The 19636-nt window shown below is 37.4% G+C and overlaps 1 protein-coding gene across 5 annotated transcripts in view; it reads left to right on the top strand.

Annotated features, from left to right (window-relative positions):
• arhgef12a (Rho guanine nucleotide exchange factor (GEF) 12a) overlaps positions 1-12194 on the top strand; it is a 69766-nt gene extending 57572 nt beyond the window's left edge. Inside the window, exons 37-41 of one of the 5 annotated variants that reach the window (XR_008398196.1) lie at positions 628-789; positions 1054-1295; positions 1446-1512; positions 9178-9380; positions 10007-12194. Coding sequence is in view for 4 of the 5 variants with exons in the window: in XM_017490963.3 (XP_017346452.2) it covers positions 628-789; positions 1054-1295; positions 1446-1512; positions 9178-9215 (509 nt within the window). In the remaining variant the exon portion in view is untranslated. Of the gene's footprint in view, positions 1-627; positions 790-1053; positions 1296-1445; positions 1513-3375; positions 5192-9177 lie in introns of those variants that run through there. The other 4 variants (XM_017490963.3, XM_017490964.3, XM_053687184.1 and 1 more) reach the window with 4 other exon arrangements.
• The last annotated feature ends 7442 nt before the right edge of the window (positions 12195-19636 follow it).

A 19636-nucleotide genomic window follows, 5' to 3' on the forward strand; every position in this document is an offset into this window, starting at 1 on the left:
TCCCACAGAAACCTTGACCAATTCCACCCACTCCTGCAGAAAGTTTCACCAATCCAACCCACTCCTGAAGAAAGTTTCTTATTATTTTTTATTGCACCAGATTGAAATGTTTTAATTTGGATTGTTTCCCAGAAGAAAAAAAAACAATTGGTAATTTAAACCACATCAACTCTGGCCAGGATAAAGCACTTGCTGAAGTTGAATGAATGAATGTGCTAAATGCATCACGCAGCATTTTATGAATGTGATCCTTCTTTCTCCTGCAACCTCATCTTACCTCACACATGAAAGTAAAAACTACCTTTTCCCGCAACTTTTTTTGTGGTCCCATGGGTCCCAATACACATACAAACTACGAAATAGGAAACTGTATAATTTAAGTGATATTGTCATTTAGCTTGTCATATCTGCCAGTTATCCTAAACACAGCAAAATGCTGTTAAATTTTTGATCTAAGGATCCAGGACAAAGCCCCAGACTCGGGGCCAGTGTGCTTGAACATGGAAGTCATTTTCAGCAACTAAGCTTGAATGTGTGTGTGTGTGTGTGTGTGTGTGTGTGTGTGTGTGTGTGTGTGTGTGTGTGTGTGTGTGTGTGTGTGTTTTGTGCTTTTCTCTGCTTTCTCAGTGGCAGCTTTAAAACAGGTGCTGGTAACTCAGCTGATGGCCCAGAACGACGGGGAGAGGATGGGCCGGCGTCTTCTCAGGACAACGTCTTTGCGCACATCATGCAGGACTCAGGACGCCTCCTCAGGGGACACAGGTTTTTATGAAGGCACTGAGGACTATGGTGAGTGAGTTAGAAATGGTGTTTAGAAATGGTGTAAGGGAAAAACAAGACCACAGTGTAACTAAATATATAGGAGGTTGCTTAATAATTCTATGAATAAAACACCTGGAATAAGTTTAATTATAGTCTCTGAACTGAGGTCTATCTGTGTGTGCTTGTTATTTGTACATGTCTGTGATGGGATTTGGTCATTCCATTCACTTGATATGTAAAATTGCAACATGTACTGGATGTCCAGTTGTGGTTGTGTTGATTTACTTTTAGGCTTGTCCGTACGTGTGATTGAAGCAGGCTACCTGCTGCTGGAGGGCTCTGGTGGCTCCGAGGGCAGTACTGATGATAACGTACAGTACAGGAGGAAGGAGTTGGGTCTTTCCCGTGGCTGCGCTGCTGACTCGGGTATCAGCCTCAGGTTTTCATCATCCTCAGCAGAGAGCTTATGTGGCATCAGCAGACAGGTTCTCACATACCTGCGCTCTCTGCAAGCCAACCTCAATCACCTCAAGGTCTATCCACACACACACACACACACATACACACATGCTTGTAGCTCTGTCTCTTGAGGACTCAGTAAATGAAAATACAATTATGTTGGATGTTATTTAGAGTGTTAACTCTGTTATTTAGAGTGTTAACTCTGATCAATGTGTTTTCAGGAGCTAGAGAGCAGATATTATCTGTTAAGGCAAAAACAAGAATCAGCAGACACTGGGGGAAACAAAGGTACAGTATAACAATAACAAAATAATTTGTTATATTTTAAATAGTATAATAGTTTTATTTAAATTGTACCAGCACAATCCTTAAGTCTGAAGCCACTACTGATTATTGTTTTCATTTCATCAGTTTAGTCCAATTTGGTCCAAAAGAATGAATTAACTTAAATCACCAATAATAACATAATGCTATAAAAGATTTTAATTACATACAAGGATTACATGAATTACATAATTTTTTAAAATTGTGGTATTTTGAATAATAGATATTTGTTGCGTTGTTGTCAATTGAGGTCAATTTGTGCAGTGGGATTTTGGACACTAGAGCACCTGGACATTCCAGCACATAAACACACAGAGGCCAAAAATAATACAATCACAGAGTTGCAAAAAATATTTATTAAAACCTTTGGAATTATCAGGTTTTCTGCATTAATTACTGAGAACACAGTTTCACTACTTGTCAGTACTGAAAAACCCATTTAAAGTTTCACAGTCTAGGTTTTAAAAAAAAAAAAAAAAAACGGCTTGTGTACCTCAGGGCTAGCAACATCTTCAAAAATCAGTGTCAGGTGCTCCAGTTAAGGAGAGGAGTTCAAAAGAAGTTTCAGAGGATCTTAAAAGAAGTATTAGCGAGATACGTGAAGAATGAAAAGGTTTGCATGCTTTTTTTTTCGTGTCCATGTGGGTTTCCTCTGGGTTCTCCGATTTCCTCCAGAGTCCCAAAAACATGCTGGTAGGTGGACTGGCTACATGTGAATGAGTGTGTTAATGTATGTGTGTGTGTGTGTGTGTGTGTGTGTGTGTGTGTGTGTGTGTGTGTGTGTGTGTGTGTGCGCGCGCGCATAGAGCCGTGCGATGGAAGTCTTGTCCAGGGTGTGCTCCTGCCTTACACACAGTGATGGGCTTTGGACCCACTGCAACCCTGACCAGGATAAAGTGCTTATAACTGTAGCATGTTTATATATATATATATATATATATATATATATATATATATATATATATATATATATATATATATAAAATATAATATAACTGAAGGGGATAGCAAAAGACCTCCAGAAGTTTTTACAACTTGATGAAGGCTCTGTTCATGTGTCCACTGTAAGAAAAACTAAAACAGTGTTAATAGAACGCCACCATGAGGAAACAAACATTTCTGCAAATCACAAATTTGCAAAAACCACTTAGTTGTTTCCCAACACTTCCTGGGCAATGTCCTGTGGACAGATGAGACAAAAGTTGAACTTCTTGGCATAACTGCAAAATGCCATGCTTGGAGTTAAAAAAGGCACTGCGAACTAGCACTAAAAGCTTGCAGTCATTGACAGAATAATGAATTCAATGTCAGGTTAGCGGTGTATCGCTTTCAACTTAATAGAAGGTGGATGATACAACACGACAATAACAAAAATGACACGAGTAAATAAACATGATTGATTGAACAGTAGAAAAATTGTTTTTGGCGTAGCCATGTCATAAGATTTGGGACCTTAATTCTTAAACTGAGATGGCATGAGCTCATGAAGGCTGTTTATGAAAAAAATGTTGGAATTCTTTCTCTCTCTGCTTGTGGATGTCTTAGCTGAAGCTACTTGAAACTGCAAGGTGGAGGTTTACCGCTGCTAAAGGAAGCAACCAGTTATTAGATCCCAGGGTTAATTTCCTTTTGCCTGCCTGGGCTATGAATTATTAATCAATGCGTTCAATAAAGACAGGAAGAATACAAATGTTTGTGGGTTAATAATTTAGGCTGCATAGGTTTTGATATTATTGTGAGATGAATAAAGAATTAATGCAGAAATCCAGGTAATTTCATAGGGTTGTACATACATGTTTATGATTGTCCCTACTTCTCATCATCTAGATAAGAAATAGCTCGGTGGAGTTTTCCTGACTCGAGTTAACCTGGGGGCACTTCACTACACTCCGCAACGTCTTTTGCAGAGAGAGAGAGAGAGAGAGAGAGTGATGAAGAGCAAAACAGAGCAGCGTTTCGACAAAGTGTGTGCCCTCCATTAAAGTCAGTTAGGGAAGATGGACGGTCCTGTCTACATCTAGCTTGTTCCTTCAGCACTGCTTCAGTCCAGCCAGAATGGACTGTCTAGTCCGGTCCATGACCCTAGCTATACCAACATGAATGATGAACAAATGTGTACTTTTTATATATATATATATATATATATATATATATATATATATATATATATATATATATATATATATATATATATATAAACCATTCAACATTTTTAAGTAATGATGTAACATTTTAATAATGTGTGTATGTATGTATGTATGTATGTGTATATATATATGTATGTACATATATATATGTGTGTGTGTGTATATATACATATATATGTATATATACATATATATGTATATGTTATTTATATTTATTTCTTCTATGTTTTCTTTTCTTTTTTTATTTGTACTTCAGCAGGCGACTTGTGTGAGCAGTTGATATGTACACTCACCATCCACTTTATTAGGAATACTTATACACCTGCACATAACTGCAGTTATCCAATCAGCCAATCATGTGGCAACAGCACAATGTAAAAAAATATGTAAAATAAAGAGCTTCAGTTAAATGTTTTCATCAAACATCAGAATGAAGAAAAGGTGTTATCTCTGTGGCATGGATGTTGGTACCAGAATGGCTGGTTTGAGGATTTCATAAATTGCTGATCCTCTGGGAATTTCACACAGCAGTCTCTAGAGTTTGCATAGAATTGTGCGAAAAACTTCCTGTGTGCGGAGGGTCTGCAGGCTAAAACATCTTCATGAGAGAGATCAGAGAAGAATGACCAGACTGGTTTGAGCTGACAGGAAGTCTATAATTACTCATATAAGTACTTTTTACAACTGTGGTAATTGTGACTGTAAAGCATATCAGAATGCACAAGACATGAAATCTTGAGGTGGATGGGCTACAACAGCAGAAGACCACATCAGGTTTCACCCCTGTCAGCCAACAACAAGAATCTGAGGTTATCATGGGCACAGACTCACCCAAATTGGACAGCTGAAGACCAGAAATAGGTGATTTTTCTTCTAATCTACCCACAGAGATCACACTTTTTCTTCATTCTGATGTTTGATGTGAACATGAACTGAAGTGTTTGCCCTGTATCTGCATGCTTTATTTATTTTTTGCATTGTGCTGCTGCCACATGATTGGCTGATTAGATAACTGCATGAATATGCAGATGTACAGGTGTTTCTAATAAAGTGGACAGTGAGTATATATCAGAAGATCCTCTCTGAGAGGCCTCTATGCACATCTTGTATAAAAGTGCACTAGATTGTCTCCTCCTCTTCTGTTTCAAGAGGTTAAAGAGCTCTAGCTGAGAAAAGGAGAGCATGAACAGTCTTAATAACTGCCTGCAAATGCAGAATATATAACCATTGAGGTGGCTAATGATGCAAAACGTGGAAATAAAGATGCAGTGACTGAGTGCTTTGTGGTTGGTTGTTTTGGGGTTTTTTTTTTTTTTTCCATTCAGCTGTTTGTTTGTGATAACGTTGCAAGAGCAGCATTTTTATGCCATGTTGTGTCTGATCGAGTAGGATATTGCTCCTGTTGTCATCAAAAGCACAAAATCCATGTCAAGCACAGAGAAAATTGATGCTTGCTTTTCCTGAATAAATCCCAGAATCGGTGCCTTTTGTGTAAAGCTGTGTTTTTGCAGGAAAATAATCTATGCTGGGGTAGTGTGATGAGAGCTGACACGAAGCAGAGTTTCTCTTACCACCCTGAATCTGATTATTTTCCAATAACAGCACATCCTGTCTTATTCCACAGCAATTTTCCAACAATTATATTTTCATTTATTAAAGAACACCATATTACACCTTTAAATATTTAAAGTTGTATTAAATGTTGTGGAACTGCTGTGAGACAAGTTAGTTCCTGTTATCACTTACATTATAGCAGCTGTAAACAACTGTACCCTGACCAGCTTCTCTTCTCTCTCTCTCTCTCTCTCTCTCTCTCTCTCTCTCTCTCTCTCTCTCTCTCTCTCTCTGATGCAGCTGACATTTTTACAGAGAAAATGGGTCTCATTATATAACAAACATCTCATTACAGAAAGCTTAAACATATCAACATTTATACATATTTGTTAAATAACAACACATTGAGAATCTGTTTGTTATTAACCTTAGATGCAGTGTGGAGTATGGAGCATCCACCATACAGGTCCCTGTGAATGAGCTGTTACTATAGAAACAATAATGTGTTAAAACATCTTCAGCTTTAGACCACAGCGCTGTTGAATTCTTAAAACTGTCCAGTCATTTTAAAGCCGTTTAATGTGATTCATTTTCTATAACAGCCCGACTTTGACAATGGGGCAGGCTGTAATTCAATTGACAGGTTTATATTAAAGAGCTTGATCTCACGTATAGTAACAACTTCACGGAGACTCCTATGGTGTGCATACCACATAATCTGTCTAATTATAAACATGAATTAACAAAGAAAAATGTATAATCACTGATGTGGTTTTTCATGACGTTTATTCTTTTTTTATTATTATTGACAATATTATTAATGTCAATTTCATATCAAGCTGAGATGTTATTCATTTCAATAGGGAAAAGAGAGAGGCTGGTGAGGGAACGACCTATATGTTTATAACTGCTATAATGTAACTGAACTGGAAGGAACTCCTCTCGTGGACATACCACAACGTAATTGAATGTAACTATAAACACAGTGGGATACGTCACACTACTGTGTGTCAAATATTTACTCTTAACAGTTATTGGCTGTTGCGGTCAAAACAAATAAACAGTTCACCATTTGTGTGTTCATGCCTTTAATTTCCTTGATGGCACATTCACATCAACACTTCTCAGTTTCGATACTGTATGTTCTGTGTTTCTTCAATAGGGGGCAGCAGGGGCCTGTTTTCTGTTTGGATATTACTAGTACAAATTACACCACACAGTCAGTTATTTTGCTTTAGTGTATTAGCCATTTCCTCCTCTGTTGTACTTACTGTTTTTACAGAAGCAGACCATCTTCTCTGGTCACAGCACTACTCTTTTAAGACTAAGCTTGAAGTGTCAATCAGTTTTGAAGATGATTCTTCCTCCTCTGCTTCACACTGTTCTTTTCTGTTGGAAAAAGTGAAGACTGTTGCTCTGAAAGCAGGAATATATATATATTTTTATCACATCTAGATTACAGGATTAGTAATCAGTAAATTGATTCCCAGCTCCTCCAGTGTTTGTATTAGAATGTTAATTGTTTAATTTTGAGACTCTGTTGACCTTAAAACAGCTCTGAGTGGAGAAAAAATCATTTTTGTTAAATTTGCTGTGAGTGAGAGGAGCAAAATACATGTGAGCATAAGCCTTCTGTCCTGTTTGTACTCTAAATGTCTACTCTTGACATCCTAATCACTGATTAGAGACCAAAAAAAATAAATAGCCTGGATAATAGTAAAGGAGGATAGGAATGTAAGAAATATCCTTGACAGCACCAAAAAATAATGCATACTGATTTAATCTGATCAGATGGAAGGAAAGGGAATATGTTGCTGACATTTTTGTTGATGTGCGTTTATTTTTTTTCTAACATTTGGATCAATCTAGTGCAGTGTTTCTAGATTATTGATTGGCATGGATTAGTAAGAGTAATGTGATGATGTAAATGGAATAAAATATTATTGATCATGTTCTTTGCAGAACAAGGTTGTTGTAGTAAACAAGGCTGTAATAAGTAAGTGCAGTACTGTGTGAGGATGTGATATGACTAGTGTCCTTCAACTTTGTTGGTATGGCCTTACTTAAACACATGGATTGTTCTTTTGTGTAATGCTGGCACAACTTTCAGTTAAAATATTCTATTGTAATATTCTTGAGATAGAATATATTAACACTCAATATGAAATCAACCTTAATTTATGGCGGACCTTCTGCCCACTGTAGCCTCAGATTCCTGTTCTTGGCTTCTGCTGTTATAGCCCTATTTGTCGTATTGTTGGACATGTCTTTTTATTGTAAAGAGTGACCCGAGAGTATAATGATAATAATGAGTCTTTATTGATTACATATACATTACAGCACAGTGAAATTCTTTTCTTCGCATACCCCAGCATCGCCGGAAGTTGGGGTCTGAGCGCAGGGTCAGCCATGATACAGCGCCCCTGGATCGCTTTCCTGCCACATGATTGGCAGTATAGTCCTAATAAAGTGTTTGTTGTGTGCATATTTAAAAATGATATTGATGGGGGGGTATTAAGACACTATATTTTTTTTAAAAATTTCAGTTGGCTTGGAACATTTCTAGCAATAAGTAGAAATCATGACGATAAAAAGAGACGCATAAAGTTCTCAGATAGAATATTATTAAACAACACTCAAAGAAAATACAGAGCCGTAGCACCTTAAACATCCTTGTCAGTGTAATTGGTTAGATATGCACAGATGTGCATCTAAAAACATTTAGACAAACCTGAACTCTTTAGGAACAATATACTCTGGTCAAACCAAACAAAAACAGAACTCCTTGGCAATAATTCAGCTCAGAGATTTAGATAAAGAAGGGTTGTGTGTATGATCCCAAGAACTCTATACCCACAGCGAAGTATGCAAGTGGGAGATTAATGATATGGAGCTACTTCACTGCAAATGGTACTGGAGCATTACAAAGGAAACACAAAAGGAGTATTAGAGGAGTTTTTAATCTGGACAGTGGAGTCTCAGTGGTTAAGGCTCTGGGTTACTGATCAGAATGTCAGTGGTTCAAGTTGCTGCTGTTGGGTCCTTGAGCAAGGCCCTTACAGTAACTCTCTCTGCTTCAGGGGCACTGTGCTCTGACCCCAACTTCCTTACAAGCTGAGATATGCAACTAAAAGAATTTCAATATGCTGTAATGTATATGTGACAAACAAAGGCTTCTTCTTCTACTCTCATAGTCCAAGAAACTGAATCTGGGGAGAAGATGGACATTTCAGCAAGACAAAGACCCTGAATATATAGCCAAAATATCTCAAGAACGCCTTGCATAGCCTAGCCAATCTCCTGACATGAATAGTACTGAAAGTTTATGGAGGAATTTTTAATTGTGAGTCCATCAGAACGCCCCTCATTTGGGAATTGAAGGAATGGGCCAATATTGAACCACAATGCTGCAAAAACCTAACTACTTATTACTGTAGACATCTTGAAGCTTTCATTGCCAACAACAGTATTGCAACAAAGTAGAAATGTTGTTAGATTGTGGTGTCTGAATGCATTTTCTTTATCGGTTTATTTTTTAAAAACCTGTCTTTGTTTATACTTATGAATACATACTTTCTAATAATGTCAAAATACATTATTTGTGTAAATTTGGATATATGGATATATTTGTATAAAAGTGGATATATGCACTGGAAGTATATTAAATATCAAAAACACTAGTGTCCAAATACTTATGTCCACTCACTGTATGTCTATAGTACAGTAGATGGTCAGTTAACAGGCAAGCAGTGCCACTAATCAACTGTAACTGCCGAACCAGAAAACAGAATAGACCTTTGTTCAACTCCTCTTTTCCCATTTTTTTCATCCTTAAAGTGTTGGTGTTAAAGTTACAGTGTCCTGTCTGCTGCTATGGCTCAGTCTTGGATGACTGCACTTCTTATTTAGTGCTTCTGTCCCCTGGAAGGTGCCATCAACCTTTCCGTTTTTATTGAACTGCTGTGACGGTGAAATGGGACTTCAGCTGTAGCTACGATTATTTCTAGAAAGAGCAGCTGTGAGGCTGGAACCGTGCTTGAGTGAAGATATCCTCATGGTTGCTGCATTCAGACCATGGGAAGAATCAATGACGCATCAATGAGCTGAGTTCAAACTGCTAAGTTTTGGACGGTGAGTATGTGATTATGTGTGGTCATATAGCATTATTAAACACATGTAGCCTACTGACCCCATTCAGAGAACCAATCTTGCTTCACCAGGTCACTGTCAACCCAAAAATATAGCCATGGTCACATAATGTTTAAAATTGTTTCGGTTTAATATTAGATCATTTGAGATGTTTAGGTTTAGCAGACCATCTTAACAATCTTATAATCTACCTGAAGCAGTGTTAGGAGCTCAGATCCATTTGAATCCTGTGCTAATGCCAGCAGTCCTCTCAAACCAAGAGATGTGGCTAGCAAGGGACTGCCTGCAATGAGATTAACTTTTGATCCCTGTTCTTTAAGCACTCTTGGCCAGGTTCCAATCCACCTGTACCAAAGATTCAACATTCAATTTACCAGCTTCTTGTCTCCTATTAAATATTCACCACGTCTTTTGGCCAAGATCTCAGACACATACTACAAAATGGCTACACTCCATATGGCGAATGGCGAATGCGTTGAAACACTGCAGTGGTCGTGTAGAGTGTAATCAGAGTTATGCAAGCTATGACTGATTCCCCTGTGTGTGTGTTTTAGGAGCCTGTTAGAAGCAAAAAGAAAATATAACAAAAAGTGTGATTTTACTCACAGATGTATGTGATGTAATGGAATAACTGGAGTTTGGGAGAAAGTCTATGCCTGAAGCTTCAGCTACTACCCATTTCTTTGTTTCTCTGCTTGTGATGCCATTTCCACAACTCTGATGGCAATACAGCAACCCTCAAATCCACTCATGATCTCATGATCCCATGCAGGACCTACTCCTACCAGCTCACCAATACTATCAAGCTCCAGATTCATCTTCAGCAATCAACAACCCAGCATGACTAACCACATTCAAATGAATCATATGGGCATTTAATATGGGCTATACTTACTCCAACCACAACTAGAAATGTATCTGTGGGACCCAGTGTGTGTGGGTGTTGGGTAGGAGGACTCAGGAGACAGGTGTATGGTGGGGTTTTCTGTTTTATCATTTATTTGTTCACTTTTCGTGTTCATTTCCACCAGGTTCTTTTCAGTGTGTTCTTTTCAACATAAATCTCTCTCTCTCTCTCGCTCTCTCCCCCTGTGTGTGTATGTTGGTGGTGGTGGTTCATAGTGTTTACTGCAAGGAGCAGCAAAGCATATATAAGTAGACTAGCCAAAATCACACACAGGTGGGAATCAGTACACTTTACCTGCTGTTTCAACCAGCCTCTTCCCCATTGACAGACACTTGATCATGCCCCCACAGTATCCTTACTAACCGCTTACCTCTAGTAAATTACTTGTTAAGACTGTTTTTAGTGCCAGCCAGAGGTGAATGTGCTCCCCCTACTGAGCCTCAGTTCTACCCAAGGTTTCTTCCTCCTAGCTCTGTCTGTGAGTTTATTTTTGTTGTTGCTTCTGATGCCTCAAGGTTGCTCACTGGTGGTTAATGCACTGTGATCTCTAGGACCTCTCTGGGATCATTCAGTTACAGATGCACTGTAAAGTAACTCTTTTTTTCCCCCTCCTTCTTCTTCAACATCACTTCATTAGCCCATTTTGCTACATAGACAATGACATCTAGGACACACCTTCCTCACAGAAACTGTATATTTTATTTTTTTCCCCTCTCTATCTTGTTGAATCAGACAAGCCTTCAACCTGTGGCATCCACACCCCATCATCACGGGGTTATGAATGCACAGGCAGAGTCCGTTCTCATACACAGATTTGTCTTTGAGTCAATAAGGATACCACATTTTGTGACCTTAATGCTATTCCTTCTCTACCACACTAACTCAAGTCTCAGCTTTCACCCTTCCATTCCAGTCCATCTGGTTGTGATTAGCCTCAAGAGTCATTAAGTTTTTAATTGGAGCCCTTCACATCTCCTCCAAGGACTTTCAGACATACTTCCAGACTGCAACTTCAGCAGAGCTCCTAGGCATTCTACTTTTAAATTCGGACCCAGAAACATGACTTAAAAAGGACTCGCGTGGTGCAGCATGCATCAGTTTAACATTGAGTTCTTTGAGGGCCCTGCTATTTAGTGCAAAGCAGAAGCTGTCCAGAACTCTTGCCAAATTCTCATAAAAAAAATTTTATAGGTCCATTTTTTTTTTTAATGACTCTTCATTTCCTTTAGTTGATGGTGTGATGTGTGCACACAAAATGGAGTTTTGGAATAGCTGAAGTTTAGGGAAAAAGAGACCAGACCTGAAGAACCACCTACTTTGTAGTTAAATTATAAAATTCTGGGGATATTGAGTGGTACATCAGAAAAGCATTCACCTTATGAGAAACATGATAGCAGAAAATATGATAGTGGAGTGCAAAAAAGAAAAAATCTTTACTGACCCATATAAATCTTGATGGCATAACTAAGGTTTGGGGCTCGATTTCAGCCACTGCCCTGTGTGTGTGGAGTTTGCATGTTCTCCCTGTGCTATACGCAGTACAGAAAATGGATGGATGGATTCTCTTTTGGACTGGCTTTATCATGGCTTTTATTTAATGACCTGTATTAACAATCTATATTAGAGTATTTTATTCGGCTAATGTGGTGGTGTGGGTTTTTTTTTTTTTTTTTTTTTTACTGCAATAAATTAATTTTTATATTCAAAAATAGACTGTATGTTTTGAATGCTGTTGAACTGCATTTTTCACCTCATATTTGTACTGAACATGTAATAAATTTTTAAACAGTTTATATCCCTAATCGTTCGCTATATTATTCCAAAACAAGTTGTACAGTATCTATGACTGAACATATGACGCATATACTTCTAATAAATAATTTGCTCAACTTTCTTGTCCTGTGATGCCTATTAATTATAACTTAAGCTGCTATACTAAACCTTTGCCTCTTTATCATCATGTCTGTTTGAAACAAACAAGTTACTTGCAGAGTTTTTTTATTTTATTTTATTTTACCTAGGTTGTGCTTCGGCACTGCTCCTCTGTGCAGATGAATTTAATGGTTTGAGGTATACTTATCAGAGTTGCCAAGTTCGCTTATAATACATGACTTTGGGTTTCTTTTTTTCTGAAGTCTTGGTAGGAAAATCTGACAAGCATCATCATTCTTTACATTTATTGTCGATATTTTCCCCAATGCATTGACACTGTCTGCTCACAGCCTGCTCATCAGTGCTGTAGTGTATTTCACCCACCCACAATTATTACAGGTTATAACAAAACAAAAAAAAAAGACAAGCATAATGTACTTATATATATACACATATAGTAGTTATGGTTCTAATGCAATCTCCTTTTCCACCTGTCCAATTATATTCTGCTCGCAGGTGATCAGAGATGAGTGGATAGTGCCTGTCTTCAATCCCTTTAGCTCTCAAAAGTCATGCCGAAATTTATTCTAGTTTTAGCACGGGCTCTATCACTTTCCCTTTTTGACTGCAGATCCCCCAGATGTCAATGAAGATTGCCTTGAAAACTATCCAGATTGAAAACGGACGTCTAGATGACGAGTTTAAATTCTAAGCAACTCTTGAAAGAACAAGCTACAAGCACTCCACAATCCTCAGCCCCCACACATGCGATATACAGTAGTAGCCGGCTCTTCTTCTTTCTGTTTACAGACGTGACGTAACCATGCAAAGACGAATGACATCAAGTGACATTTCCTGCAAAATCCAACCCAACAGCTCAATTTATAAATCAGTATTATAAGCTTACCTTTGTAAATTGTGGTAAGGAGATAGTTTTGAACATTGATTTTTGTATGTACTTGCTCAATAATAAATTTTTGTTCACTTTTAACCAAAAAACGTTCCGTACTACAGATTTGAGCTTTTCCATCGCACATCTGTGATTCAGTTTCTGTGCTTTTCATAATATACACCCATGCAGAGTGTCCCAAAGGCCACCAGAAACATTAAATTCTTGGTTAAATTGTGTGCCCAATTCCAGCATCCCTGCCATGGTGAATTAGTTGGTTGATTTGATTTTATCTCTTGACTAGGAAAAAAAAAAAAAAAAAAAAGTCTGCCAAGACTAATCAAGTCCAATAACCAAACAACTGTTTACACAGATGGAGAAAAATTACATTTAATCTGTTCATAAATAGCCAGTGAACTGTATCATCATTATATTGTGCATGATTCTACTCCATTTAATTAACAGCAGCATCAAATAAGGACTGCTGCCTTTTCTTCTTCAAGAAAGGTAACATCCCAGAAAGAGTATACATTCATTTAAATGGGCATTTATAGAGCTGCCTTATGTATGCACAAATCAGTATGAAATAATGCAATACAAAATACAATGCATTTTGTGTAACTGCACTGTAATTCTGTATTTAAAGAAGTAAACAATAACTAAATAAATAAAATGATACCACGAGTGGATTATGTACTATACAGCAATATATCAGATAATAGGCTAGGCCTTTTTGACACTTCTGTTACATGTTCTGAAGTGTAAGTAATAGCATTTCAAAACTAACGAACAATGGCAGCAAATACAGCTCGCAATCACTGCAGCATCCCTAAACACATAAATTATCTGTATTTGAGGTTTCATTTATTTCCCACAGATGCGCTTGTGAAAGACAAATTCATTGGTATGTGGGTGAGCCTTCTAAGAGGCAACACATCCGTCTGTAGTTAACAGTGTCTGTAGCCAGTATTTCAAACATATTTTGACAAACAAAAAAAAAGCCAGCAGCGGGCTCTTATAACAGTGGTGCCTGGTGTGTTTTTTTTTTGTTTTTTTTTTAATATCAGGAACGTGTCTGGTATTGGTAGTGTTCTGTTTTAAATGCAGTCACTTTTAACCCCAAATCAATTCTCCAATTCCCCAACATTTCACTGAAGAAGGTAGTGACAACTACAGCTAGCTAAACCAATAAATAAACAAAACAAAAAAATCTTAAACAAATGCAAATAATCCAACATAGTGTCATGCAATGGAGGATCAGATGGAAGCAAATGCAGGTAAGGCAGCTTTAGTGAGTAAATAACAATCCAATACATTGAGCAAAAATCATAAACGTTAGTCAGGCATGGGTCAGACGATCACACAAACAGACTGGAAGAGGATAGACAGAGAATCAGAGGCGAAGGCATAACAGAATCGATAATAAACAGCAGCTTGGTATAGACAGAGACAAATGCAACTGAGCATATATTTCACAAAATCTTTGTAAATGAACAGTCTGTTTTAAAGGGTGGTGTGTGTGGCTGTATAATCTGCAACAGGTGTGTTCGATTAGCATTGGTGAATGTGTCTGTGTGTTGGTTTGATTGAGCCGTAGTCCTAGTCAGCCATGTTTGTAGGCTGAGGTGTATTATGGGAAACTAAGTACCTGGTTTGCTGTGATGTGACACATAGCATTATAATTACATTTATTTTAAAATATTTACCAATTAGATAAAAAAAAAACTACACTAGTTATGTAAACTGTTATAGATTAGGCCACTACTACAGTTCTGAGCACTGTCGTCAGCTGTGGACTGACTGGCACAGATATCTAGTTTGAAATGCTGTAAGTCACCTTCATTATAATTTTAATGATTGGAAGCTGGTTATAAAGTTCAGGACCTTTGCGATTCACTCAGTCAGCATGTATAGAAGCTGTTGGGACAAGTGAAGAGCACATTGTCCAATAAATGTTGAGTTTTTGTTCCTATCCAAAACATAATCCTAGAGCACTTATTGACTCCCAGTGATTCCATATATCTGGCTAGGATGCAAAATGACTTATTAAATGTCTATTGTCCAATGAGTGTTACTCTTTGGCACCTATCTTTTGCACTACCTGTTATATCGGACACTTCCATACTAAAACTGTGTACTGGTCAGCACTACACTGTCCCTTACTGTGCCTATTGTCCTTTGTTGGGTTGTCGATTGAAACTTGAGTGTCCACCAAATCCAGTTTGTGTTAAATGAATGAAGAAGATACTGCAGTGAGATATTTGATATTTTGCTAAGATAAAGTGTTGAATTTTAACAAGAGTGATGAACATCAAAAAAAGGTCACTGTTTGGATTTAAATAAGCAAATACTTAAGAGTCTATGATTGGATAATTATTGCAGAGATTAATATGTTTCAGCTGGCAGCATTTTTTTTTAACCCTAACTGATGCAGTGTGCAACAACCATGCTGGAAGACGTATCCCATGGTCATGGAAAAGATGTTACTGTGTTTCAGAAGGGGCAAATTATTGCCCTGCATCAAGCAAAGAAAACAAAGAGGGAGATTGCTGAAATCCATGGAATTGGATTAAGAACTGTCCAATGCATTATTAAAACCTGGAATGAGAGTGGTGAACTGTCAACTTTGAGGAAGAAATGTGGTCGGAAAAATAGAATGTTCAAAATCTTGAATGACTGTGATCAGAGACCTTTAAAACACTTGGTGAAGTCACATCATAAAAAATCAACAGTAGAATTCCTATGTTATCAAGCTATGTTTGATAGTGAAATTAAGAGCATTTCCACATGAGCAATGTGATGCGAATTTACAGGATTGGGACTAAACAGCTGTGTGACCTAATCGGTGTGAGACTAATCAGATAAAAACGACTTTAGAGAGCATAGATTGGACTGTGGAGCAATGGAAAAAGGTCATGTCAACTGATGAGTCAAGATTTACCCTATTCCAAACCTATCATGCATAGTGCCTACTGGCCAGCCTCTGAAAGCAGTGTTATGACCTAGGGTTGCTTTAATTGGTCAGGTCTAGGCTCAGCAACATTATGCAGCAATAAAATGAGGTCAGCTGAGTACCTGAATGTACTAAATGACCAGAGTATCCCTTCAATGGATTATTTTCTTCCCTGACCGCATAGGCATATTCAGTACCTTCCGGATTTTGAGATTTTGGGATCGCAGAAATTAACGCAAAATCAAGGAAACTCCTCAATATTCAGAGGAGCTTGCCATTTAAAAAAAAAATACAGTAGAGTTTCCACAGATTTGGGCCAAGGCATGTCATGTGATGCTAAAAATTTTCAGCCAAAGCCCTCTTCGATTCACGTGCATCGAACATGAGTACAGCTAAAATGTCTCATTTACCAACAAACATCACTGAGAAAGTCCAATTCAAGTACATTTCTGCCAAAAAAAAACCCCTCCACAAACTGCATCACACATTTTGAAAAAAAAGCCTCAGCACAATCAAGCATTTTTGGCAGCAACAATCACAAAAAAACTACGGACTGCATAATCCAGGATTCCACGATTCATCAGGCTCAAATTGTGAAAGAGTGGTTCAGGGAGCATGAGGAATCATTTCACACGTGAATTAGCCAACACAGAGTTCTAACCTTAACACTACTGAAAGTCTATGGGATGTGCTGGAGAAGACTTTACAGAGAGGTTTGACGCTTCCATCCTCAATACAAGATCTCAGCCAAAAATGTATGCAACTCTGGATGGAAATAAATGTTGTCACATTGCAGAAGGTTGTCGAAACAATACCAGGATAAATGTGTGCTGTAATCAAAACTAAAGGTGGTGCAATGAAATTTTAGAGTGTGCAACTTTTTTTCGGCTAGGCAGTGTATAGACACATTGGTAAACATTTCGTTGATCTTAAAGCAATCTTAAAACAATGTTAGAGTTCTTAATTAATTTTTTTAAGGCTGCCAGCTCTTGCAAATTGCCTTTATGGAAATGGTCAGTCGTAATAAATATATCAGTATATTGATTTGTTACCTATATGGACACCTCTTATACATTTTTAGCTCTAACGCAAAATCTAATACCACACTTTACAAAGTGACATCATATTACTTACCTGTCAGAAAACAAGCTCAGTGCTGGCTCAGTGTTAAACTGGCTGTCCATGGAGACTGTGTTGACTCAGTCAGCCGTGATGCACTCTGCCCTCACGCTTTCCGTTTTCTCTGTGATCTATATCCATGCTCTGTGGAAAGAACACCAGCAGTAGAAACACACAGCATATCTCCTGTACAACGCTACCTGAGTAAATGTGTTTCTATGACAAGTGCAGTTCTGTCCTCAGACTGTCTTAGTGCAATTTAAAAAGTGAGATTTGGACAACCCATCTGTGCCTGGAATTGGTCTTAAATGGATCCTTTTCTGATTCATTTTTCAAAGTTGTCACATCTGATTGTGCCACTGTCACTGCTTTTGGAATATTGTAATATACTTCAGTTTATTTCTGTCATTCAGCAAGTGTCTGTTTTTTTAAAAAAATAAAAAAAATAAAAAAATAAAAAACCCTCTCAATCAATAGCCATACATCAGACCAGCCACCCACTTTTCTGTACTAGTGTAAGCAAGTACTACAAGTCATACTGTATGTGGCACATTATTAGGAACACCTTTATGGATATGTACAATATAAGTGGGTACAGTATGTATGGATAAGTACCTGTGCACCTGCTGATTCATGTACTTATCCAATCACCCAATTATGCAACAGCATGACTCATTAAATTATGCAGAAACAGGTCAAGAGCTTTAGTTACTGTTTAATCAAATATCAGAAAGGGAGAAGAAAAGTGATCTCCGTGCATTTGACCGTGGTATGGTTGTTGGAGCCAGATAGGCAGGTTTGAGTATTTCAGAAACTGCTGATCTCCTGAGATTTTCACACATGGTGGTCTCTAGAGTTTACAGTGAATGGTGTGAAGAAGAAAAAAAAAAACATCCAGCTGCACTGATGCAGTTAGAAATACCTTGTTGATGAGAGCAAGGTCTGAAGAGAATGATCAGAAAGGTCTTAGTTGACAGGAAGGCTAAAGTAAGTCAAACAACTACTCTTTACAACCATGGTATACAGAAAAGCATGCACATCAAACCTGGAGGCAGATGGGCTACACCAGCAAAAAACCAAATCAGGTTCCACTCCTGTCAGACAAAAACAGGAATTTCAAGAAACTTAAAGTTTTTTTTAAGTATAATTACAATTACAAGTAAGGACACCATGCAAGGAAACCTTAGTGAAGATACATGACAGGAGCTACAATGTGCAGCAAATGCAAATACTGAGAAGTTCTTGTAGCTGCTGCTGGACTGTTTCACAAATTCATTTGTATCCAAGAACTTGATCCTAGAACTAAAATGACTTCTGATAGTTTTACTTGTTGAATTAATGAAATCAATCAAATGTTGTGATTAATTTTAGGTATTTTATTTGAAAGGAATACCCATGGTTTGAAGGATAAGCTGCCTAAGCACCCATCTAAGATGATTATTACAGTTAGTTGGTGAGTATTAAATCAATGGTGTGCCCCCTTTATTTTGTATGATGCCCAATTGGTCTAGTATTGACACCATCCCTGCTCTTCGAGTATACTGTAGATTATTGAAGTTAATAATGTAATCTCATTGATTTTTTTTCTACTAAACCAACTAGATTATAGATGAAGGCTGCAAATTTGTAAAAAAAAAAAAAAAAAAAAAAAAAATGTACACATTTTCTGACAAGGTTAGTATGTAGAGCTCTTTTTATATAAGCCATTATTGTAAGCCACCTAATGAATGTGAAGCATGTCTGCCCACATGTGACCTGCAAGAAATTAATCATTACATTACTGTAATTATGTTGGGAATTAAGAGGTCCACTTAATTACAATGCTGACTGTGACCTTTCAAATTAGTTCTCTCTGTGTTCCTGCCCAAGGTTAATGAAAAAATGTTATTGCTAGTACAACATCAACTGGGTATTCTATAATCTTCACAAAGATTGTATTGCTTATTCCTTTTCCATACCAAAGGATAGGAAAAACATTATCCCACATTATACTGTGTATGTAATAACAATGTAGTTACAGATAATATATATATATATATATATATATATATATATATATATATATATATATATATATATATATATATATATATATATATATATATAATGTACCTACTGAGGACGTATTGTCACAGATGAAACATACTAGTATTTTTTTTCCTCTTTCAGCAACTCCCACTCCTTGATTCTGAAATTTTACGCCAGATGACCTTTCTGGTGAAACACTCCCTATTTTCAGGGCTTGGGACCATCAGTAAAAGTGCAACCCTCTGGGGTTGGTTCCCTGACTGGAAATCAAACCTGACCCATGGCGATGAGACTACCGCATACCAGCCACTATTCCACAAGGGCACAAGATGAAATATAGCAGTATATCATATATAAAAGACGTGTATCTACTCCAGATTTGGCTTATGTAAGTACACAAGTGTACCTTGGTATTTAAATATAGAATTTTATATAATACCTGTACCTATTTGGTATGTAACATATAGTAA

The sequence above is a fragment of the Ictalurus punctatus genome, chromosome 17 (assembly GCF_001660625.3).
Source record: "Ictalurus punctatus breed USDA103 chromosome 17, Coco_2.0, whole genome shotgun sequence".
Classification (NCBI taxonomy): Eukaryota; Metazoa; Chordata; class Actinopteri; order Siluriformes; family Ictaluridae; genus Ictalurus; species Ictalurus punctatus.